General features: G+C 44.3%; 1 protein-coding gene across 3 annotated transcripts in view; it reads left to right on the top strand.

The window, feature by feature from the left end:
• The window catches only part of LOC138300212 (restin homolog), an 898,198-nt gene that overhangs the window by 137,032 nt on the left and 734,941 nt on the right, over nt 1–26,225 (top strand). For all 3 annotated transcript variants that reach the window (XM_069239250.1, XM_069239251.1, XM_069239252.1), the window contains exons 6-7: nt 15,245–15,379; nt 25,315–25,472. In XM_069239250.1, the coding sequence (XP_069095351.1) occupies nt 15,245–15,379; nt 25,315–25,472 (293 nt within the window). The remainder of the gene's footprint in view (nt 1–15,244; nt 15,380–25,314; nt 25,473–26,225) is intronic.

Below are 26,225 nucleotides of genomic sequence, written 5' to 3'. Positions count from 1 at the left end.
GGGTATCTAATGAAAAGGCTTGGACTGGAAAAACAGTATCTTGGTTTTGGTGTTGCGAGCTCAAAAAACTGAGTACCATTGGGTTACAGTATGACCATTTCTGTTATAAAGATTTTATTCCAATAGCTACACTTAAATTGTTAGTGTGTGTATTCATTCATTTAGCAACACAGAGGCCAACACCACCTTGAATAATAATACCCTTGCTTGGGTGCCAAACCGTCTGTCGGTACACCACGCATTGACTTATAATACCATTTTCCATTTGCATCATTTTTCCCAACATATTTTCTGCAGAGGATTCGCGCTGGTTCTTTGCTGTCCCCGTGTGTAAAAACACCACTTTCCCCTTCTACAAGCCTTGGACGTGCGGCTCCATTCGGCGGGCTTGAATTACTTCGAACGCACGTGTGCTTCATTTGACAGCCAGAAATAGATAGACTAAAAAAAACTCCCCAGCCCGCTCTCCCCAGGGCGGCGGATGCTCGGCTCGGTTTCACGTGTCATTACGTTGGAACCTTTGTGCTTTTGCGCCAAGAGATCCGGCGCACGAGATGAAAGTGCAGCGGTCTTCCAGCGTTGAAGGGATCCGTCCGCGGTGCCTCTGTGGCCTGCTTTGATCTGTCTTGGCCCATAAGGCATCAAGCTTTTCAAGGCGAGCCCGCGAGGACGGAGAAGGGCTCAGGGTGTTAACACTGCATTGTAGTCCCCATGTTTCTGCCGTGTTGAGGAAACCCGTGTGTTCCAAAATGGCTGCCTTGGCCAGCTAGAGCTTTACTCCGTCCTTGTTGTTTTGACTACCAGATACGCCCCAGCTGAGGAAGTGAGAGATGTAGCCCTGCCTCTGAAGGGACCAAGCAAGGAATAGAATTACTCCAGCGCTGAAAAACGAAATTTCTCCTGTTGCAGTGGACGCACTCGACCAACTTGGGTGGCAGCTTGCTGTTCAAGACACCAGGTGGAACCATCCACTCCACAGTCCTTGCCTTATTAATAAAGAGGAGTGTAATGGCACCTGTTCCTGGTCTTTTTCTAACTATGGCTATGACACCAGCCAGCATTCGACTTCAGAGTTGCGTGTCAGATGTGGGTTTCATTGAGGGCATGCTGTGTGGTCCCCATCAACCGAGTTCATCTGAAGGTGGTCAGTTTCTCTCACAAGGAGGAGATTTCTCACGCATGAAGTGTAAAAATAAGCCCGCAGTAAACAAGCGTACTACCATCAGGTTTTCATAGGAAACAAACTCGAAGACAGGAGTTGCAAATTTAAAGGAAATGTTTTTTTGAAAGTAGAACCTGCCTGAAACTATAATCCGAACTCTGATTTAGAGTTATATTCCAATACTATCCGATTCTTGATTATCGTAAACCAACTCAATGCTCCTTATGTTCTTGACCTCTGACCGAATAGTTTGTGTCCACAATGCTATGAAGCGAACTGTTTGTCAAGAAAGCTAGATGCTCATCTCTACAGCAAAGACTTCACCTACTGAGCAGCCTTGTCATTTGTTCATGAACGTGTCTAGTGTGCCTGGAAACTGCAAGCCTGCCTACCAGCGTGCCCTTTTTAGGCATTTGTATTGCTTATGAAAGGGGCACAAGTTTATTTCATTTTTTTTTTTTTTTTTTTTAGTAATGGAGAGGAAAGTACAGCTTATTTTTTGTGGAGGACAGGGTGGAAGGCAGAGATATGATACTTTAGGAGCGGGCATTTATTTGGCTTTCAGATTATGGGACATAATTTTACAGTTTGGTGAACTCCATCACGAATGGGGCAGATATCCCTTCTGCCGTATTAGAAGTGCTTTAAAATCAATAACACTTATAATATGGCAGACAGGACATCCGCCACGTTTGTGAGTGTGTCCCTGTCTGACATAGACAATAGTAATAATGCGTAAAGAAGTGGGAGAATACTCATGAATACGCAGATTAAGTAATTTTATAGGTCCGATATCTTTTGGGGGGCATTTGCAGGCATTCATGCTGTGAGCTCAGCATGTATTGGCACAACCTAAACTCCTCAAATAAAATTTCATACTCTCTCAATATACTGATATCTAATACATTTTAACTTCTTTTAGCCAAGCTTACGGTGCATTTTAGTTTGATAAAGTGCAGGGTGTGCCAGACAAGTTCTTGACCTACTGTATCAGCATCCTCTAAATTCATGCAAAAACCGAGAAAGGATGCAAACAACTGTTTTTCTGACTGTAATGGTAATATCTCTAAAGTTCAGTATTAGGTCGATAAATGTTTTAACCCAGTCAGCTTTGTCAGTGAGCCTTCTTCGATCATGGCATACACAAATATATTTATTTTAAAAAATGTGTACTGTTTGTTCTGTAATTGTCCGTGCCAGAAGTGCAGTTTCATTGCTAGTGTTCAACATGGCAGACTAGAAGATCATTGCTCTCCCTCTCTTGGTCTAAGTCGACAAGGTGTTGGAAAGTTGATAACCTAAAAAAAAAAACTTGAACCTTGCAGATCATTAATGTGCTGATGTACAGCACTGACAGACACCGAAATGCACCAGCTGATGTACATCGGAACCACCTGCACAAATACCCTTTTTGTTATGTATGGCTCTCATAGAAAGCCTCTATTGTTTATTTCAGTTTCTGAAAATCCTTGCTATGAAATCACAACAACTTATAACAAAACTCTTTATCAACTCTTGTGATGTCATTAAGCAGAAAGCACAGAGAGGAAAGGAAAGCACGCAAGGGAGTGGGTTTCGGTTAACCCTTTGGGTGCCCAGGACGAGCTAGTCTCACCTTCCGTGCCGAGGATGAGACCAGCTTGTCCTGCTATGGTCCCCCCTTGGGGGGCAGAAACCACTAGACACCAGGGATTTTTTTTTTGTACTTGCGCATAAGGGGAGTGGCCCCTTGGGCAAGGCCCACTCCCCAGGGGGGGCAAATGATTATTAGGCAGATGTGCCCCCCGGGGGGCAGAAAACCACTAGACACCAGGGATCATTTTTATTGTTTCTTTTTATTTTTTTTATGTTTGGGGAGCGAGGAGGGGGGGAATTATTATTAGGCCATTTCTGCCTGGGGGCAGAAAGGCCTAATATAAAACCACAAGACACCAGGGATTTTTATTTTTTTATTTTTTATACTAACACATAAGGGGATGGCCCCTTTGGCAAGGGCCACTCCCCAGGGGGGGGCAAAATATTTGTAGGCCTTTTCTGCCCCTCCTGGAGGCGGATCGGCCCAATATAATTAGGCGGATCTGCCACCAGGGGGGGGCAGAAACCACTAGACACCAGGTATATATATAATTTTTTATTTACTTTGTTTTTATGTATGGGGAGTGACCCCTTAGACAAGGGTCGCTCCCCGGGGGGGGGGGGGGGACAAATTGTATTTAGGCCATTTCTGCCCCCTTTGGGGGCAGATCGGCCTATTTTTGTTAGGCAAACCTCTAGACACCATGGATTGGTGTGTGTGTGTGTGTGTGTGTGTGTGTGTTTTGATTGGGGGGCAGCCCCTTGGGCAAGGGTCGCTCCCCATGGGGGCACATTACTGTTGGCCATAACTGCCCCCCTTGGGGGCATATTGGCCTATTTTTGGAAGGCCCATCTGCCTCCAATGGGGGCAGAAAGCCCACCAGAGACCAGGGAAGAATTATTTTTTTTCAAAAAAAGAGGTTGGGGTATGGACATACCCCCATCCCAAATAAATGGGGCCAAAATTGTTCTTCCCACCAGTGGGCAGATTGGGTATTTACCCCTGATCCACACCCCGGGGGACAGAAAGTCTACTAGATGCCAGGGAATAAAAAAAATAAAACAGTGGGGTGGTGGCTACCAACCAGTATGGGCCTGGTTATGCCCACACCCGAACTAAAGAGGTGCCCGCACCCGAACTAAAGAGGCTAACAGTCATTCAGCTCTCCCCCGCACACTAGAACATCTTATCCCATGGCAAGCAAGAGGACAATTGATTATTTTTGTTTTTTGTTTTACATTTGGGCCATGAGAGCTTGGTAACTCTCTAAATCGTCCCACTTGGAATGGTGAGGGCTGCACTTTTTTTTTACTTTGGGACGCTGCCATGTAAAAAAATCCACAAGACCTAGACACATCTGAAAACTAAACATCTAGTTGATTCCAGGGTGGTGTGCTTCACATGCACCCCGCACTATTTCCTTACCCACAATGCCCTGCAAACCTCCAACTTTGCTAGAAAGCACACATTTTTCCCACATTTTTGTGATGGAACCTTCCAGAATCCAGAATCTGCATGAATACACAAAATTCCTACCACCCAGCACTGTCTCATCTATACTGATAAAATTTCTGCTGCACTTGTCAGCCTAAAAATGTTCTTCAGGGGGTGGAGATAAAACAAATTCTTCCTCTTCTTCTCAACCTACACAATTTAAAAAGCCTTGGTGCTTTGTGTGTAAAAACAGAGGCCATAGGCCAAGGGATAAGTCCTGTCCAGGTAAACCCCCTGAGCCTACCACCACTAATACATCAAGCTCTAGTGCCCCTAGCAGTAGTGGTACTAGTGGTGGGACTGCTGGCAACAGTCAAGTTAAGGGTGTAGTTGGGTTCACTTATGGGTCCATAGTAGAAACTGGGGTAGTCAGTCCCAAGACAGTTTCTGTCACACCTAGTGGCACTGGCCTTGCCACATTGGCTGCTTGTCCCCTTACAATGGATAAGTACAGGCAGACAGTTGCAATAAATGGTGTTGAGGCCTTGGCCTACAGGGACACAGGTGCCAGTATCACTCTGGTGACTGAAAACCTAGTGCACCCTGATCAACACATCATTGGACAACAGTATAAGATTATTGATGTCCATAACTCCACTAAGTTTCTTCCCTTAGCTATAATTCAGTTTAGTTGGGGTGGAGTTACTGGCCCTAAGCAGGTGGTGGTATCACCTAGCTTACCTGTAGACTGTCTCTTAGGTAATGACCTAGAGGCCTCAGGTTGGGCTGATGTAGAGTTTTTATGCCCATGCAGCCATGCTGGGCATCCCTGAGGAATTGTCCCCTCTCATTTCTACTGAAATGAAAAAGCAAAGGAGAGAAGGCCTGAAAACTCAGGATCCCTCTCCATCAACAGGTAAAAAGGGTATCACAGTATCCCCTTACCACCCTACCATTCAGGATACCATTCCTGTGGTGGGAGAAACCTCTCCTGGGGTGGCACCTGTTCCAAGGGAATCATCAGCTGGCAAAGCTGGACTCCCTGAGGTAGAAGTACCTCTCTGTGGGATAACTAACATTGGTGACAAAAAGAGCACCATTTTAGTGAACATGGAGCATCCCTCCAACCCTCCCAGAGAAACTTCCACTTAGGACAGCATCCCTGCCCTAGTGTGGAGCTCATAGGACAGCATCCCTGCCCTGCTCCAACTCAAGAGAAACAGCATCCCTGTTCTCTCTTCCAGCCATATGGACAACGTTTTTGCCCAGCTATGGCTTTATTGAGACAGCATCCCTGTCTGGCATTTCCATCACTACAAATAGGTTCAGTGGACAATTCCCACTGCTCTAAACTAAAACTTACTGATAGAAACTCTGAAAATACATCTTCACATTGTTGCTTAGCTAAAAAACTTCAAACAGGGTGGTTTACATCCCCACAGGGAAGTAACCATATAGTGGATGATAAAGGGAGTAACCAGTCTATTGCAGAGCTACTCTCTACTTATCACCACTTAGACAATAAAGTCTCAACTGGCCAAGGTTAGCCTTATTGTCCTTCGTTTGGGGGGGGGGGGTTGTGTGAGAAAGTAGCCTCTTTCTAGCCTTGTTACCCCCACATTTGGCCTGTTTGTGAGTGTATGTCAGGGTGTTTTCACTGTCTCACTGGGATCCTGCTAGCCAGGGCCCAGTGCTCATAGTGAAAACCCTATGTTTTCAGTATGGTTGTTATGTGTCACTGGGACCCTGCTAGTCAGGACCCCAGTGCTCATAAGTTTGTGGCCTATATGTATGTGTTCCCTGTGTAGTGCCTAACTGTCTCACTGAGGCTCTGCTAATCAGAACCTCAGTGGTTATGCTCTCTCATTTCTTTCCAAATTGTCACTAACAGGCTAGTGACCATTTTTACCAATTTACATTGGCTTACTGGAACACCCTTATAATTCCCTAGTATATGGTACTGAGGTACCCAGGGTATTGGGGTTCCAGGAGATCCCTATGGGCTGCAGCATTTCTTTTGCCACCCATAGGGAGCTCTGACAATTCTTACACAGGCCTGCCACTGCAGCCTGAGTGAAATAACGTCCACGTTATTTCACAGCCATTTTACACTGCACTTAAGTAACTTATAAGTCACCTATATGTCTAACCTTTACCTGGTAAAGGTTAGGTGCAAAGTTACTTAGTGTGAGGGCACCCTGGCACTAGCCAAGGTGCCCCCACATTGTTCAGAGCCAATTCCCTGAACTTTGTGAGTGCGGGGACACCATTACACGCGTGCACTACATATAGGTCACTACCTATATGTAGCTTCACAATGGTAACTCCGAATATGGCCATGTAACATGTCTATGATCATGGAATTGCCCCCTCTATGCCATCCTGGCATAGTTGGCACAATCCCATGATCCCAGTGGTCTGTAGCACAGACCCTGGTACTGCCAAACTGCCCTTCCTGGGGTTTCACTGCAGCTGCTGCTGCTGCCAACCCCTCAGACAGGCATCTGCCCTCCTGGGGTCCAGCCAGGCTTGGCCCAGGATGGCAGAACAAAGGACTTCCTCTGAGAGAGGGTGTTACACCCTCTCCCTTTGGAAAATGGTGTGAAGGCAGGGGAGGAGTAGCCTCCCCCAGCCTCTGGAAATGCTTTGTTGGGCACAGATGTGCCCAATTCTGCATAAGCCAGTCTACACCGGTTCAGGGGACCCCTTAGCCCTGCTCTGGCGCGAAACTGGACAAAGGAAAGGGGAGTGACCACTCCCCTGACCTGCACCTCCCCTGGGAGGTGTCCAGAGCTCCTCCAGTGTGCTCCAGACCTCTGCCATCTTGGAAACAGAGGTGCTGCTGGCACACTGGACTGCTCTGAGTGGCCAGTGCCACCAGGTGACGTCAGAGACTCCTTCTGATAGGCTCCTTCAGGTGTTAGTAGCCTATCCTCTCTCCTAGGTAGCCAAACCCTCTTTTCTGGCTATTTAGGGTCTCTGTCTCTGGGGAAACTTTAGATAACGAATGCAAGAGCTCATCCGAGTTCCTCTGCATCTCTCTCTTCACCTTCTGCCAAGGAATCGACTGCTGACCGCGCTGGAAGCCTGCAAACCTGCAACATAGTAGCAAAGACGACTACTGCAACTCTGTAACGCTGATCCTGCCGCCTTCTCGACTGTTTTCCTGCTTGTGCATGCTGTGGGGGTAGTCTGCCTCCTCTCTGCACCAGAAGCTCCGAAGAAATCTCCCGTGGGTCGACGGAATCTTCCCCCTGCAACCGCAGGCACCAAAAAGCTGCATTACTGGTCCCTTGGGTCTCCTCTCAGCACGACGAGCGAGGTCCCTCGAATCCAGCGACTCTGTCCAAGTGACCCCCACAGTCCAGTGACTCTTCAGTCCAAGTTTGGTGGTAAGTCCTTGCCTCACCTCGCTGGGCTGCATTGCTGGGAACCGCGACTTTTGCAGCTACCCCGGCCCCTGTGCACTTCCGGCGGAAATCCTTTGTGCACAGCCAAGCCTGGGTCCACGGCACTCTAACCTGCATTGCACGACTTTCTAAGTTGGTCTCCGGCGACGTGGGACTCCTTTGTGCGACTTCGGGTGAGCACCGTTTCACGCATCCTCATAGTGCCTGTTTCTGGCACTTCTCCGGGTGCTACCTGCTGCTGAGAGGGCTCCTTGTCTTGCTCGACGTCCCCTCTCTCTCCTGGTCCAATTTGCGACCTCCTGGTCCCTCCAGGGCCACAGCAGCGTCCAAAAACGCTAACCGCACGATTTGCAGCTAGCAAGGCTTGTTGGCATTCTTTCGGCGGGAAAACACTTCTGCACGACTCTCCACGGCGAGAGGGATCCGTCCACCAAAGGGGAAGTCTCTAGCCCTTTTCGTTCCTGCTGAAACCTCAGCTTCTTCTGTCCAGTAGAAGCTTCTTTGCACCCGCAGCTGGCATTTCCTGGGCATTTGCCCATCTCCGACTTGCTTGTGACTTTTGGACTTGGTCCCCTTGTTCCACAGGTACCCTAGATTGGAAATCCACAGTTGTTGCATTTTTGGTTTGTGTCTTTCCTGCATTATTCCTCTAACATGACTTCTTTGTCCTTAGGGGAACTTTAGTGCACTTTGCACTCACTTTTCAGGGTCTTGGGGAGGGTTATTTTGCTAATTCTCACTATTTTCTAATAGTCCCAGCGACCCTCTACAAGGTCACATAGGTTTGGGGTCCATTTGTGGTTCGCATTCCACTTTTGGAGTATATGGTTTGTGTTGCCCCTATCCCTATGTTTCCCCATTGCATCCTATTGTAACTATACATTGTTTGCACTGTTTTCTAAGACTATACTGCATATTTTTGCTATTGTGTATATATATCTTGTGTATATTTGCTATCCTCTCACTGAGGGTACACTCTAAGATACTTTGGCATATTGTCATAAAAATAAAGTACCTTTATTTTTAGTATAACTGTGTATTGTGTTTTCTTATGATATTGTGCATATGACACTAAGTGGTACTGTAGTAGCTTCACACGTCTCCTAGTTCAGCCTAAGCTGCTCTGCTAAGCTACCATTATCTATCAGCCTAAGCTGCTAGACACCCTATACACTAATAAGGGATAACTGGGCCTGGTGCAAGGTGCAAGTACCCCTTGGTACTCACTACAAGCCAGTCCAGCCTCCTACACCCCCCCCCCCACCACCCCCTCCCCTGCCCGCAAAAACAGCTAGTTTTCTATTTGATAATTTTGATGCGTCCAGATAGTGTTTTGGGGCCTTTCCTGTTTCGGGCACTAGGCCTACCCACACAAGTGAGGTACCATTTTTATCCGGAGACATGGGGGAACGCTGGGTGGAAGGACATTTGTGGCTGCTCTCAGATTCCAGAACTTTCTGTCACCGAAATGTGAGGAAAAAGTGTTTGTTTTTTTTGCCAAATCTTGAGGTTTGCAAAGGATTCTGGGTAACAGAAACTGGTGAGAGCCCCACAAGTCACCCCATCTTGGATTTCCCCTAGGTCTCTAGTTTTCAAAAATGCACAGGTTTGGTAGGTTTCCCTAGGTGCCGGTTGAGCTAGAGGCCCAAATCCACAGATAGGCACTTTGCAAAAAACACCTCTGTTTTCTTTGAGAAAACGTGATGTGTCCACTTTGTGTTTTAGGGCATTTCCTGTTGCAGGCACTAGGCCTACCCACACAAGTGAGGTACCATTTTTTTTATCAGAAGACTTGGGGGAACATAGAATAGCAAAACAAGTGTTATTGCCCCTAGTCTTTCTCTACATTTTTTCCTTCTAAATATAAGACAGTGTGTAAAAAAAGACTTCTATTTGAGAAATGACCTGTAATTCACATACTAGTATGGGCACCCCAGAATTCAGAGATGTGCAAATAACCACTGCTCCTCAACACCTTATCTTGTGCCCATTTTGGAAATACAAAGGTTTTCTTGATACCTATTTCTCACTCTTTATATTTCAGCAAATGAATTGCTGTATACCCGGTATAGAATGAAAACCGACTGCAAGTTGCAGCTCATTTATTGGCTCTGGGTACCTAGGGTTCTTGATGAACCTACAAGCCCTATATATCCCCGCAACCAGAAGAGTACAGCAGACATAACAGTATATGGTTTTAAAAAATCTGACATTGCAGGAAAAAATTACAGAGTAAAACGTAGAGGAAAAATAGCTGTTTTTTCACCTCAATTTCAATATTTTTTTATTTCAATTGTTTTCTGTAGGAAACCCTTGTAGGATCTACACAAATTACCCATTGCTGAATTCAGAATTTTGTCTACTCTTCAGAAATGGTTAGGTTTTTGGGACCCAGCATTGATTTCACACCCATTTCTGTCACTGACTGGAAGGAGGCTGAAAGCACAAAAAAACGTAAAAATGGGTTATGTCCCAGTAAAATGCCAAAATTGTGTTGAAAAATTGGGTTTTCTGATTCAAGTCTACCTGTTCTTGAAAGCTGGTAAGCTGGTGATTTTAGCACTGCAACCCCTTTGTTGATGCCAATTTCAAGGAAAAAACCACAAGCCTTCTTCTGCAGCCCTTTTTCCCCATTTATTTAAAAAAACGAAATTTTCACTGTATTTTGGCTAATTTCTTGGTCTCCTTCAGGAGAACCCACAAAGTCTGGGTACCTCTAGAATCCCTAGGATGGTGGAAAAAAGGACGCAAATTTGGCATGGGTAGCTTATGTGGACAAAAAGTTATGAGGGCGTAAGCGCGCCCTGCCCCAAATAGCCAACAAAAAGGCCGGGCACCTGAGGGGGAAAAGGCCTGGCAGCAAAGGGGTTAAGCATAGTGGGTAAGATATTTATTTTTCTGATTTGCATCAGGGAGGAGAGGGCATGTTATGTATAGCTCTTCCATTATCCTCTTCCCCTGTACAGTAGTTGAAGGCGGGGGGAGAGGAGGAGGATTTTGGAGGACATATATAACAAATACAATTATAAAAAGTAGATTACCAGGATGTTTTGCACCTCGGGGTCCTGGGTAGCAACATTACTTGAGCTTCGCTCCCATCCATATCAGATCACTCAGAACCCCTTTCTGAAAAGTATCCTGATAATTTACTGTTACTGATTTATATAATTCTGTACATTGCTGAAGTGGCTGCATGTGGGTGTGGTCTGTCAAATAACAGCTGGGCCATTACTAGTGAGTGTTGGAACGACAGGTGTACACCACTTATAATCTTGATTCACTTGCAGGAAATCTTGATGTCAGCAACTGGAATGAACTTGTAGCCTGATACCTGTCTAGGCCCTGAATGCTAGGAAACTTGTCCTTACTCTTTGCTACAAAAATCCTGAGCTCAGCCCCAGCAAATATGCTTTTATCACTTAAATGGAGATAAAAGAAAATATTTGCAAATTATAAGGAATCCTAAGGCTGTACCATTTACAGGCTGCCCTCTTGACTTTGACCACTACTCTAAATGAAACATCCATGCTCATTGTGGTAGGCTTGGGCACCTGATGAGTATGCCAGGCCCGGGTGCAAGTGCTCAGCTCTTTATGTTTATGAGAGATCTGGTTATGTAATAAGTGTGCTGCAGCCGGGTCTTGAAAATGGTAATTAGAAAAGGATGAGGACGTTGTTTTAAGTGTGTGCAGTATGACTAAGCTTCCCTGTTCAATGCATTCTTTACCTTTCCAGTTTTTATATAGAGCGAACTTGACCTGTTTACATTACACAAGGTCAGATTAATACTTCTTTGTTTCAGGGTCGAGGAATTAAGTGATTTGTTCAAAATCACAGGATGCTGAGCTCAGTCAAAACTCGATCCTGGTTCCCCTGTTCCAAAGTCGGCAACTCTGGCACTTAGACCCCCCCACTACCCTCCTTGTAAAAATTTGATGGACTGCTATTTGTCTCGTCTGCCACTTACACGATTGGGCAGAAGACCTGCATCTTGGTCCACCAAAGAAAGGGCTTCACCCAAGTTTCAGTCTGAGAAAAATCTAAGTCTGCTTTTCTTTGGCTGTTGGTCTGGTTTGAACCACAACCCCTAACTCTGGGGGTCACATTCTTACTCTGAGAATCAGTGAACGAGACCTGCCCACCCAGTCAGGACGTAAAGGACTCGATGCATTTAATTCACCCAAATGCCAGAAAGCCGGATGTCTGGGTGAGCTCTGCTTTGCAGCAAATAAGGCTGCAGGAAAGCAACACTTCACTAGCTACCCCCTACATATTTTTAAAAATAGAATAGCTGGTTCACCGACCCAATGTGCGGGGGAAACAATTCAAGTACATTTAGATAAGTTAACCATTTAAGCTACTGAAGCAAACCAAAAAAATCTCTGATGTCTTCATAGGTGCCCTTAGCATAATCATATTCTGTATAGCCCTGTTTCCTGCGCCTGTTGCACAGATGTGCTGCTGTTACGACTGTTTACAATAAATGCAAAGATTACTGATTTTGTCTACCTCGAAAGGGTAAGAGACGTCGCATCGGTGAATACAAAGCTGTGTTTTTCAGTCCACATGCATATCTCTGCACGAGCCGCTTTAACACCACGAGCTACCTACTCGGTTCGTAACCCTGAAGCAGGCCCAAATAAGAGATGTTTGGTGATTGACCGCAAATGCCTTGCAAGCCTTGCTTAATTTGACAATTTGTAGCTCGCCTTTTGTATTAGCCTCCAGGACCTCAATACTCTTTAATTCGTACCGTCCCTTATTAAAGCAGCATTAAAGCGCCATAAATTCCGGAGTCACCTGCATTCGTTTATGGGTAATTTATTCTGGGACCTCTTGTAAAGCCCTGCCTGCCATGCCGGCCTCTTCACTGCTGTAAATCTCCCCCAGCTGTACAGAGAACTTCGACCCGGTTCAAGGGAAGAGCTCTGGGGGCAGGGGCTAGAGGTATGTGGTGTCACCTGGCGCAGGTGGTGGGCTTCGGGGTGATGATGACAGGCAACTTAGGGGCGCGTGCGGGGGCAGCTCAGCTGTGCAGATTAGGAAAGATGTAGCCTTCATAAACACGAGTCTCCAGATCCAGCCCCCATTCACAAACAATGCAAAAGGAAATCTACGGTTCAGAGGTTTCTCCCCTCGAATGTGTGTTTGCACAGCTTTACCACTATTCAGGAATTCACAGAATGTCAAAGAGTACGCCATGGAAAGATACAGAAATTGCCGATTTTTCAGGTTTCTTTCTGGATCACTCTCCGGATTGGACAGTCATGGATGCCTTCAGTGAGTTTTTGGGGCTTCCTGGGCTTCCATGATCCAGCCGTTAAAACGCCTGTATAATCTATGGGTGTGCGAAATGTGTGCAATTTGCTTTTGCGTAATTATGCAAATTGTCAGGTAAATTATACAGAATGAGACTATATTTAATCGTGAAATGCATCCTTGCCTCAATTTATGAAGCAAATAAGCATCTTGCACTAAAAAAAAAAAAAAAAAGAAAGCACAATTGTAGGGCGCAACAGCTGCTTATCTTCTAGTTGTGTGTGTTGTTTCTGCACTATTGTTTTTTTTATTTTACACTAAGAGCGGCAGCGTAATGACATGACTGTTATAATGATGCACCTGCTGACGTGAAATCTTGACAATTACACGAACTACGCCGCATACATTTAAAATTCACCCTGGGCCTGTGGTTCCCTTCCACTCTAGCCCTGACTCAAAACAGCACTCAAGGTGTACTGCTAGCTACTAGGGCAAGCAGAACTGTAAAATGGCCTCCACTGTGAAACTACAGCAAGAACCGGATGTGCCTAAACCGTGACAACAGCAGTATAATCAGTGTGAAAGACTGGAATGGGAGAACACACAACTTCACCCATATAAAGCATTTGTTAGCAACAACTTCTTTCCCAGTGGCAACGTAGGCTTCTGTCAAAAGCCGAAGAAGTAGAAGGGGCTGGTCAGAGTGGCCATATATTGTGGTGCACCGACAGACATTTGTGTGCTGAGAGGTGGCAATAACTCATCTGGTGTTCACTGAGATGAGACAAAGGATGGGGAAGTAAAGTGTTGGCATATGCATGGAGGGCTGTAGAAAAGAGGGGCCTTTCAGAGCCCATAGTTGTGAAGTGTTTGTACAGACAGCATATGAAGGTGTACCAGCGATTTCATGCTGTGAGATTTTTCCACGTGCAAGGAGGCCGTCAGCTAGATTAGACTAACAACCTTTGTTGTAGATGGAAGAAAACACTATCCTTGGAACCCATAAATTGGGAGTGGTGGCAAAATGGGATGGAGGCATGAGATACAGTCACGGGGATTGAGCCATAGAGAGCAGCACAGTGAATGAGTCAGACTACACATTATTTATGTATTTTGCAGACTCTGTCCCTCCCTCCCCCTCCCCAGAGAAACTGGTAACAAGGAAAATGTGATAGCAGAGATGTCCTGGCATACATATTTGTCCACAGAGAGCCTACATTTTAGGGCAGATTACAGGATTAGGCTGCCTGCTGCAGAAATCTATATGCACCTGGCAAGTTTCAGTAATGGTAAATTAACCCCGCTGACTAATACATTTACTAGAGAAATCTGTGTGCACTCTCTGACCCATCAATACGTCATCAGAAAATAGCTCACCGAGTTAATGTGCCTGCCGCAAACATACTGTGAGTATAGGTTACAGATAATATGATATGTGACTGCTATTTGGTTTAATGTTTTTGGTGCAGGGTTCTTTATGATGCCTGTTACTATCCGAATAAATTCTCTTGGTGTGTTATCGGCTTATTCTCAATTTTCCCACTTAACCAGCAAGATGTATATTTAAACCCATACAGGTTTTAACTTGAGCCTTAGTTATTGTAAGGATGATGGGTTCCAGTGTTTAGTAATAAACACTATTAAATGCTCAAATGTGTGTTATGTGCAAAATAAATGAATACTATCAACGTTCTTACGCACATTGAAAGCCCTAACTGCTATTTTTTTTTACAGAGGATCTGTAAATCTACCTACCTTATATAGACCCAGATGCAAAAAAATGTAAAAGCCCTTCAGAATCTCTGTCCATTAGCAGGCTGTACAGTTACGTTTCAGGGGGGGTGGGGGGAGGCTTGAATTGGGTCTCTTTATGGACTGCTAGGTATAGAGGCCAGGTTTGATGTTCTAGTTCTGCTCCATTTGACCTCCGCCACTGTTGGCAGCCATGACTCAACATGGACACAGAAGAAAGTAGATTTTTTGGTCCAGGGTCCGGTAGCAGACAATTCAGTAATAAAAAATAAGAGACTTTTGTAGCTTTCAAAGTCAAAGTATGTGTGGGTGCCGCTGATTGTGTTTGTGTCTGTAGCTTGATTCAACAGGGGAATTCTTTGGGGTCTGTCCTGAATCCAATTACAACTCAAAAATGGTTGCTGGAGCTGGTTACCACTCCATTCCAGCTCTGCTGAACTCACTAAACGCATGTCATATAGTGCATGTAACACTGTCACAACAGACCTGGACTGGGCCGCTACATGTGATCAAAGAGTGGATGACTCCCTGGCACCATACTCCCCATCTGTGTGAACTTTGCTATATATGTTTGTTTAATTAATGCACCTCATTGGCTAGCATTTCTTCAATTGCATCCAAATAACCTTCCAATTCCTGTGCCCTGTGTAGATTGTTGCAGTCGGAAAAGGAGTCATTGCGTCTGAGGGGAGAAGTTGCAGACCTACACAAGTCACATGGAGCTTTGCAGAATAATATCACAGTCCTACAAGAAGCAATACAGCATAAGGATGACATCATCAAAGGGTAGGCAAGACTGGGAAAGGTTGCGGAGATGCTTTGTTTCTGGATTGGGAAGGAGAGGGTCCTCCATGGGACACCATAGGAGTTTTCTTCCAGCCCCTCTTTAGACTCAAAAAGAGGATATCGCAAACAGCTTAGGAAGAAACCAAACACAGAAAATAAGGCATAGTGCAAAAGATGAATGCATCTGAAAGGGCCCCAGCCATAGTGGACTGTCTTCGTCAGTAGGCTCACATCATAGCTCCTCCTTTCTCCATAGGCCAGTCCACCTCCCACTTTCCACAGAAACAAATCTTTAGCTAGTGCAGGAACAAATTTACCCCAAAATACCCTTGCAATATACCTAGATGACTGAATGAATAAATACATATAAGCTTAGTGATGCCACACTTTTAATTGCCCTTCTAATTATTTTTTTTGTGTGCAAACCCTCACCTCAATAAGTACTGTCCTTGGGAGTGTATATATCTCCATAGAAGATGCATAGTGGCACAGACACCTTCCCAACCTGCACAGGCAGACACACGAGAGAACAGTTTTAGTAACTCCTAGCTCAACCTGGAACAACAGGAAGTCCATGCAGCCAGACGTGGGAGCAGCAGACCAGTGATATATGATAAGAATATATTTTCTAGGGCTTCGCTGCAGTTTTACAATGCTGTATGTTGTATATAACAAGTGTTAGCTTTATTCAACTTAATGGGAGTTCAGATTTGCACTCGTGACCTTTAGGTCACATGCTAGTGTGAGCAGTGAATGCCGTTTGACTATTTTGTTTTTTTGGCCCATCGTGATGCCATAGAGGTGAGCAAATGGATACATCATAATGTGGCAGCCATTTCTTTTTTTTTATGTGTAGTTTGAGATGGCATGTGCCCAGTCATAAATGTAAGCACACATTTGCAATGTAATATGTCTTGCATTCACCTGAGGTAGAGCTATTGGCATTGTAAATTCATAACTGTTCTTTTCCTGCTCCATAATTCCAGGAGCCCTGCATATAACTAAAGCACTTCAATTTACCTTCCTCCTCTATCTGCAGCCAAAAATGAAAATGTTGCCATTTTGCATCCTAATTTAAATCTGCCATGCTAATTCCAATAGAATACCACTTTCTCCACAGCACCATCAGAGATGCTGGCTGGCTAACACAATTCCCAAAACAAGACAGTTACAAAGTAACAAGAGAAATTAACTAGAAGGGTCATCCAAACATATCAAGTATTCAAACAGTCCTAGTGTAATAAGGATGTTAGGTTTGCCTGAATCATGGTCATAATTGAAATAAGGAGGGATTAATAAAATGTATACAATTATAATATAAACCCAATAAAACCTTTAGGAGAAATAAACTTTGGCATTAGACTGTAATGCTCAGGACAGCCCTTAAAGGACACCAGAATGAAAATAGCATTTGTGAGAAACATTGTCATGTTAAAGCCCCTAGAGGGCATAACCCCATGAAAAGAAAATTATTGAAAGTATTGCAGTGTAACCATATATTTAGCACCTAGAAGGTGTAGTGCACTACACATTTTCAGGGCTAGCAGGCCTACTGCAATGATAAACAAGACCCTTAAGACACAAAGTACTCTCAGCTGTAAAACAAAAGTTCCAGCCATGAGAGTGGTTAAAAGACACTGAATGGTGGGAGGGGTTATTATTTTAGGTCCCACTAACCTAGTGTGGGGACCCAGAGATGATCTAGACAGAAAGAGCAGGTTGTGGTGAACGTCTTGAAGGTGGTCCCATTGTCCTAGGACCACCACAGGTTATGAGAGAAAATATTTTTTATAAGAATGCCCTGCAAAGCATCATGGTAGGACCGAGTGCAGCAAATACTGTAGTATGTTGACTGTAATGCTCAGGACAGCCCCTAGAGGACGACACACTAAAAATATAACTTGTAAGAAACATGGTCATGTAACCATATAATTAGTCCCTGGAGAGCTTAACCACATGAAAATAGAATGGCACAAAGTAATGTAGTACCATATACCCCTATAATGCGTAGTGGCTTACCCATTTTCAAGCCTAGCAGGCCTAATGCAATACTAAGGCCCTTACAACATAATCTATTCCAAACTGTAAAACAAAAGTTCCAGCCATAAGAGAGCTTAAAAAGGGACTGAATGGTGCAGGGGATTATTATTTTGGGGTCCTCACTAACCTAGTGTGGGGGCCCAGTGATGATCTAAACAGAAAGAGTGTATCATGCTGAACGTTTTGGCGTTGGTCCCATAGTCTTAGGACCACCACAGGCTGAGTTATGGGCAGAATGTTTTGAAAAAGAATGCTTTCAAAGCATTATGGGGCGACTTTTCCTGAGTGCAGTGAATATTGTAGTATTGACTCTCCCTCGCTGTATCAGGAGAACCGCGTTGTGGATTTTTGTGTTTTTTAGTAAGGATTTATGAATGATAAGTGTTTTTGGGAACGCTATGGAGCATGAAGGGGATTGCCAAAAGAAAAGAGACTGATTAGGTAACAGTGTGAACAATGTGACTAGCGCTCCAATACCGCCAATGGAGTTTGCGCTGTGAGGGCCATGGCTGCCATGGAGCACGAAGGGGAGAGACAAAAGAAAAAAATACTTTACCCATAATGAAGTATATTGGCAATCGTGCATTTATCTATGTAACAGAGCCAGTCTGTAAGGCGGTAACAGGACCGCCCCAAGGCAGGACAGGCGTAAAGCAAATACCAATGTCATCAAGGGAGTTTTGAAAGGCAAGCTCCACGAATGAGTGAGAGTGATGGGCGTGAGGTGGGCATGGTTAAAAGCCCACAATACTTGCAACAGTTCAAAGCACTTGCACGCTCAACCTAAAAATGTAAAAAGTGTGTTAAAGCGCCTATAATAAAAGGAGTGGTCTTTTAGCAAATTGAAGCTGCTGAACATTCATAAAAAGTGAAAAAGAAATGAAATAAAAAATGGAATAGGAGAGCAACAGAGGAGCAGTTGATTGAAGCAAATCTCAGATGAGCATCAATGACCATAGGCGCTGGGAGCAAGAAAGAAGCCAGAGAGAGTGCTCAAAATTTTGCAAAAAAAAACTCAGACAGAGAGGGTTGTAGATAGCAACAGACACATTGAGGGATGGGTGAGCAATACAGACAGTATGGGATGATTTGAAGGGGGAAGCAGCACACGGGAGCGCAAGAAAGTGCTAAAAGCATATAAGTAGCCCCCTGAATTTAAGTAGTGGAAGATTACAAGTTCTCCATTTAAAAGGAAAGAACCCATGTGCCAGGGAGGGCCACACAAAAGAAAAGGAAGGAAAGCAATTGAATAAAAAACAAGCAAATTATATTGACGAGAAAGCCAGCCAATAATACACAATGGCGATGACTCAGAATCAACTGTTACTGTTGGGATTGCACACAGTATGTCTTTGGACAGCAGACTGCTAAATCTGGGGGCGAGATCTAAGAATGACAGATCCCTGACTTCATTGTAGCAAATGAAACTGATCAAGAGTGAGGTTCACTCACAATATGTGGGGCTTCGTGTTTTTTTTCCGAGGAATACTGTTGACTTGGGAGGATGACCATCAGATAAAGGAGCCTGTAATTGATTAATATTATTTAGTTAGTCTTCATCCCTAAAATATCAGAGATGGTGTGCATACGGGATTTGGGGAGGTCAGTGGTCATCTCTCCGAGTGACGTGTTGGACTCCTGACCCCTGCCTTACAAGAAGTGCATGCGCTCATTGAACAGGCTATTTTTACAGAAGTCAATGCCTCCTTCTTTACCCTGCATAACATCTGTTCCGGGGATGCTCAGCAGGGGTCTCCCCGGGGTCAGATTTTCCTAAAAGGGAGAAGGGAGTTCAGCCAAAATCAAACCGGAAATGATAGAGTGCACGAACTCCCAGAGGGCCTGTCATTTGTTCAAGCTTGACCTTCCCACTGCTTCCCACTAGGAGGCACAGCCTAATGTTGAAATTTTCATTGTGTAGGAACCAAGTCTCAAAAAGAATGTTCTCTTGCTGTTTGGGCAGGAGCTGAGGTTGCAGGGCAATTGCTAAATTTATTGATATTCTTTTGTTCTTTGAACTACAAAAGACAAATGTTGCTTTCCGCTGGATTTAGCTCAGTAAATTGTATGTTAAACGCATGTGACCTGATTCACAAGATATTTGGCACACGTGTTGTACTTGAATGTACAAAATAGTCACTTTTAAAACATAAATTCCCAATCTGATTTGCAACATCAATACTGAAAGGAGTTTGCCTACGCCAGGTGCATTTGTGAATATGGACATTTCTGTTTGGTGGTATGGCAGGGTTGGGCAACATTCTAAGATGGGACTGGAGAGCAAGCACCCCAATATTTAATGCAAGGTTTGGGGAAGGGAAAAATCACTGCGTAAAATTATTTGCCTGTCCAGGAAAAAAACAAGGCAAGTATACGAATGCAAAAATGCATTATATTTATATATTTGTAATTTTCCAATTCTTGTAGTTCTCAAATTTTGCATTTGTCAACTTTACACACCGGAATGAGTTCTCAGTGAAATCTATGACAACCCTGGGACCATTCTCAAATCCCATGAACGTCAGAGATTTGTTAGAAACTTAGGAACAATTAAATATTAGAGCATTTCCCGCTTTCATAGCTTGAGCTTTGTAAAATGCGGCCTCAACTCTGCAGTAGACTAGCAAGTCAGTGAGCTAATTTACAAGAACTCCAGAGCGAACATGCTGACAATCTCCACATGATCTTGGGAAGGAGGGAGCTGACGGGGAAGTACAGAAGAATCAAGAAGCAGGATCCTGACTGGATCCTCATGAACATATTTTAGTGTTGGAAGTGGGGTTGTGTTAAGTGCTTAGAACAAGGGGTAGAAACAGTTAACTCACTGTTGGCTCACAGGCGCATTTAGCTTTCCACGAGGGCCTGATGTAAGAGGATGACTTTACATTTTAGTTCCCTACCGCCATTTAAATTTTACCATGAATGCTGTTTTTGTGATGCTTTAGTGATGCATCACCCATCACGTGAACACAATCTGCAGCTATTACAACCTGCAAAAGACTTGTGGTAATTGTCCAAATTCACTTTCTCATTGTTACAGCATGTTATTCCTCATAGTTACGACCGACAACCGAGCGCTATAGCAATCGATAACATTATTATTGCATCTTGTTATAATATGTGAATTTAACACTGAAGAACTAAATGTATACTTCAGTGTTCTCTACCTATGTGTATAAGAAATCAAGAGAACTTTCATGCTAATCGAGAAGGGGTGTACAAATCCTTAGCTACTATTTGTCAATATGAAATGTAGTAATATTGGATAAATGTGAATATATAATTTGAAATGGCACTTAAAACCGAGGCTCAATCCAGTTTTTAATCTATCTCAATTGTGTCGTATAAGTGAACCGTTAAAGCAGGGCTCAGTGGAACAAGATTTCGAAATTGGTGCACTTGCCACTGGGGCAAGGAAGGCAAACCTCCGTTACCAGCCTACAAACCTAATATTGTGAGCCAACTCAATTGCGGTGGGTCAGCTGACTTGTGGCACGAGATTACGGGATTGGATAGCATGAACCACTTATGTTCAGAGCTTCATTATTGAATATTGATAGCACGCTCACCCAGACATTAGTGAGAAGCCAGTAGGATCCTGAGAGACTGGACCGTGTCCATTCTGACCCTTCAATTTATAAACCAGTAAGCTGCTGTTCTTTCCTTAAGATCATCTCCTGCCTACCCTCACTTTTTCTGATAAATCAATTTTTATTGTTTTTTGTGTTGCAAAGACCATAGTTCACTTGAAATGCAACACAGTGCTAGCAATAATACACTAATTTAGCACTTCCCCCACCACATGCATATTATTCATTACTTTGCAGTCCATAGCAGGCCCATCAGTTGCCACAGATTTTAGTATGTTATTGAGGGCAGTCTCTAGCGCGATATACTGGTTATGTTCCATCTTAGCACACCAGATCACTAGCTTCCACCTCATACCCTCACATTTTAAATACTCATTCTGCTCAGGTTTCTAGTTAGATTTCCTTAAACCTATTGTTATCTTCCCACTCTGAACAAACTCTTTTCTTGGTGATGACACTTGACCGCATAGGGCCTTATTTCATGTTTGTCGGAAGGGATAGTCTGTCATAAAGGAGGTGTATATCCTGCCTGCTGTATTACATGTGCATTATAGGCTACATCACATGCAGTATGGTGGATGGGATATCTGCCAAGCTTTGATGAAGTACGCAATCCACCAAACTCTAAATAAGGCCCAAAGTCTATTATCTGCTCACTCTTTATCTCGCCAAATCCATATTCCACACCCATAGGCCCTTCTCTTTTATCACGAATCTCATCACCTCTACACCGCACAATCAAATGTCCATTCTTATCATTTTCTTGTATTCTACTCAGTTGACTGCATTTGCCTGAGTGCAACACTTGCCACCACTTGAGTTACAGAATCAACTCTGCACTAGTTCTCATCCTAAATCCATAACAGATTAGTCTGTCTCTCCCTGCCCATGGCCTTCCTCACCTAATCCATACCTGTAGGCATCTCTGACGGCTCAGACTTGAGACTTCACCTATTCACTTTACTGATCTGTGCCTCTCAGCATTTTCACTACATTGAAACTGACACCTAGATTTGTTTTCTCGTCTCATTTCTCACTGGCAGCAACCACGAGTGCCTGAATGTCTAAAGACGATAAAACATCAGCTATTGTTCAGGCCACTCATGCTTATCATAACCAAGCAGAGATAATATATGTATCAGCATCTAAAACACCAGGCGTCCTATCCAATTCCACTAACACCACCACAAATCCCCCAAAAAACCTTGGCATTTTTGTTTCAATTTGAGTATATGGCTAACATCATTCATATCAACCGTTGGCATTTCTGCAAAAGGCTCATGTTCTGAACATTCAGAAACATTCACAAAATCTACCTCAATCGACCCGTCCAGGATGCCAGAGCCCTTATTCACACTATTGCTATGAGCAAAATTGACTCCAGTATTATATATCTAGCCAGTCATCGGCAATGCTTGCTCGGCCCTTATCACCATTCCAACACTTCTCATCATTCCTAGGCTTGCTTCGACTTCCCCTATTGCCACAAACATTATCCAGCCACACACTCACCCTCAAATTGTGTGCTGATTGTCTTAATCTACCTGATACCCACAACCCCACTGCTCTTCATCAAGACTTTGTATCTCAGACTTCAGAGGGACTTTCACTGGAACTCTTTCAGTTGAACCTATGGACTATTGGCCCCTCACTATTCTTTTAAGGTAGCCTTGAAAACCCACCCGTTGCTGGCTGAAAGTATATGTATTTGAGTACTCCTTACTTTCCATGAAAATGTGCTCTACGTCCTCTATACAATCACCCCCTCCCCCCTGATGTCACCTGGATACATTTGTTCATTTTATTTGTAAAATTCTTTACTGTGTGAATGTTTGTAAGAAATTACATTATTGATTCTGATGGATCTGAGACTGTCACAAGTGGTAGGCCCACAATTGTCGAATTATGGGGAACCAAATACCCCATTGAAGCACTTAATTCTCTCAGAGTAGCAAAGCAGAACAGTCCAAGGCCTACTCAGGGGAGGTGGTGTGGGCTAGTAATCCCCATTCTCTGGAATGCAACAAAACAACTCAATAAATTATTGTCCAATTAGTGCTTTGTCTTTAAAAGAAGTAAAAGTGTATTTATTACACAAACTCTACTAAATATTAGGCATTTATTTACAAATATGTAAATCAGGTAAAAGAAAATACCTTTAGTGACATCCTTGTATCACATTTCACCCCTAGTGGGTACATAAAGCATTTTCAATTTTCTATCATGTTTCAGAATCTTTGTTTTACACAACAGGCCACTTCATGGAACCGTAGGCCAACCACTAGAGATCCTGTTCTCTGGCACCTAAGAGTAAAAGCTCTAGCTCTAGGAGTGCTTTATTTCAATAACTACCTCTCCAAGGGTAATTGACCCAAGGCCCCAGGAGACTTTGGATCAATTCTTTAAAATGCTCCTAGGGGGGTTGATTCACCTCCTGCAGCCTCTCTACAACACAATGATAAATTGGTGGTTGTACACTTGCCCATCATGGGATACCACAGAAACCAAAACTTATGCAAATAAGTCCCCTCTTGTACCATTATGGGTCGCTCTTTGCCGATTCTTATGCATAATAGATGAGTGGCTTCTGAGGTGAGTGCGGTCTTGCGCTACCTGCCTTTTACAATTTGACCTGGCTGTCTTGGTCCCATCTGAAACACCCACATGTTGACAAGGGTCATTGGGGGTCCAAGGGTGGAGACTTAAGGCCCCAGCCCCACTGGCTTCCTGGCACAGCACCCATCCTCTTCTGCAGTGTGACAACCAGCTACTGATTTCTGGGCTTCCCATACACAGGAGCAGTCCTCGTCCACGGCTCCTACCAGAGCCATGCAAATTCTCCATGGCAAGGCAACAGAAGGGAGCTTGCCCATTCCCATGCCAAGGCATTGGCTCGGGGAGATGGAGGGGGTCAACATGTCCGATCCTCTATTCCGTCTCCTCACAATCCCCAGAATCCACTATTAATCTAGCACTCCCTAAGGAGATGGGGGCCCCGGAGGCAGAAAGGAGAACGGGGAGTAGGACCCCACACATGCCTTCTTTCCACAGAATATCAGTAAAAATATTTGCTGAGCCCCTGGCCCACCCTGGTGGATAATTTAGAGAAAGAGCAGCAGAGCCCTAAGCACTCATTCTCTCATTTCTATCGGGCCAAACAGCAAACAGTTTTCATGATCATTGGCTCATTTTGCTTCTGGTGGCGAGCTTTATGCTTCTTTTTTTGTGGAGAGGCCTTTGTTTCTGTCTGCTGGGGAGCAGAGGAATTAACTCGGCCCAGCAGGTGGGAGAAAGGCCTGGAATCAGATTATGAGGTAAGCCAGAGAAACATGACAATTGTTGATGTTCTCTAAGATGTATATGTGGGTTATTGGAGCTTGCAAATTCTGCATACATTTTACCCTAGTTTGACAGGTCACTGGACAGTGCAAGCCTAAGTGAAGTGAAACTTCTCTTTAAGGCAGATTCCACCTATATGTATCATACAGTGAACGCACTGCAGATTCCCAGAAAACCCTACTGTATTAATGCCCACTAATATTATAAGGCCTTCTCCAGGTCAGCACCTATCCTTGCAGAGCCCCTTCTGCGGCAGTCTACAGTTCTGCAATTACCAGGTTGCGCACAACAGTAATCTCATGCTAAGCCCTCACACATGCGCACATGTTTTCATATGTAACCAGCCAAGTGCCCTTTACGCTAGCTGCACTGTAACAGCCTTATAGTAAAAGGCAAATACTGGTGGTAAATTCACTCGGTCCAATTACCGTGAAATTACAGTGAGTGAGACTTGGTTAGTGGGATTTAACCACAGTTAAGGTCTAAATACTGGGTGATCAAAAATGAAAAATCCTTGTGGTTTAAATGGGCGGAACCCATTTGCAATAATGTTTTGTGGTTGATTGAAACATGGTACAGGGATCGGAAGCTGGGTCTTTATTTGCATGCTACTAGCAACAGCATTAACTGAATTCCCTTAGGTCGGCAAATGCAGCCTTCTTTTTCCAATATAGCAATATAGTCTGCATGCATCACTGTATGACCATCGAAAAATCAACTGGGGCAGTGAGCAGGCTTCCTCCAGCACCTTTCCTTTCACCATTGCGGCACCCCCCCCCCCCCCCATCAGTCCAGTCTAATTGCCCTCCCATCCAAGATTCACTGACACAACACATGGGTAGACTCCTAAAAGGTGCAAACATTGTCTATCACCTTCTCCCATGCTCCTTTCATACAATGAACCTGGTTCGTAAGGATGACTCCCTCAATGTCTCTCTCCTCCTCTATTTCTCTGTGACCCATTAGATTGAATGAAGACCTCAGGGCACAGGCTGAGGATCTGCAGGAGCAGAAAAGCCTCTTCAAGACTTTGGTCAGAGAAGGTGAGCTACAGCTCCATGTCTCCCGGAAAGAAATAAACACCTTAAAGACCTACAGAAGTCAGTACCAGGAACTCCAGCATGGTGAGTACGTTTGCACTTTCTTTCTCACTCTTCACTGTTCCCCTTCCCTATCTCTGTTCGTTACTCTGGTTTAACCTTACCCCCTGCCTCTCTGCTCATTTTAGGCAGATTCTGGGGAGCTTCATGAAGTTGTGTTGGTGGGTAGCTCCAGCCCCTCACTCTGTGTCCTAGTACTGCCCGTATGTACTGGAGACTTGGGATTTCAGTGCAATTTTGCAGGCTCTAGAGTCTAGAACATGCTGGCGGCAATCTGTCAGTGCCTACACTGATTATGCTGTTAACAAGGGGTGTGGGCAGCTGGCGCCCCCACCCAAATGAAGATGGCAACCCCACAATGAAGTGGCCTGTTCCGTTCAGTACTATGACGTCACATGGTTTGGCATATTAGCAGGTAGAAAATTCTCATGTTCCACATCCTGTACCCCATTTTTGGGAAGACCACAAATTGTGAAACTCAGTGTTCCACTAGAGGGAAGTGGAAAGGTAAACCAGGGAGATTTATTTTACATTTCGCCCAGACAGATTATTTCACTCGCCACTACTTTCAAACATAGCTAAGAGGAATGTGCTACAGTCTGGAGGTGGAACTGACATTTTCTAATCACAAATTCAGTTGAATATAGGTACTTATACAGTACTACTACTAATAATATTAATAATAGTATTAGAAACCATTTATCTAATGGGTATTAATGTCTGTGTTGTCTTTAACCCCTTCGCTGCCAAGCCTTTTCCCCCTCCTGTGCCAGGCCT

The sequence above is a fragment of the Pleurodeles waltl genome, chromosome 6 (assembly GCF_031143425.1).
Source record: "Pleurodeles waltl isolate 20211129_DDA chromosome 6, aPleWal1.hap1.20221129, whole genome shotgun sequence".
In the NCBI taxonomy this organism is placed as follows: Eukaryota; Metazoa; Chordata; class Amphibia; order Caudata; family Salamandridae; genus Pleurodeles; species Pleurodeles waltl.
The sequence above is the reverse complement of the archived record's forward strand: the minus strand, read 5'-3'. Positions and strand labels throughout refer to the sequence as shown.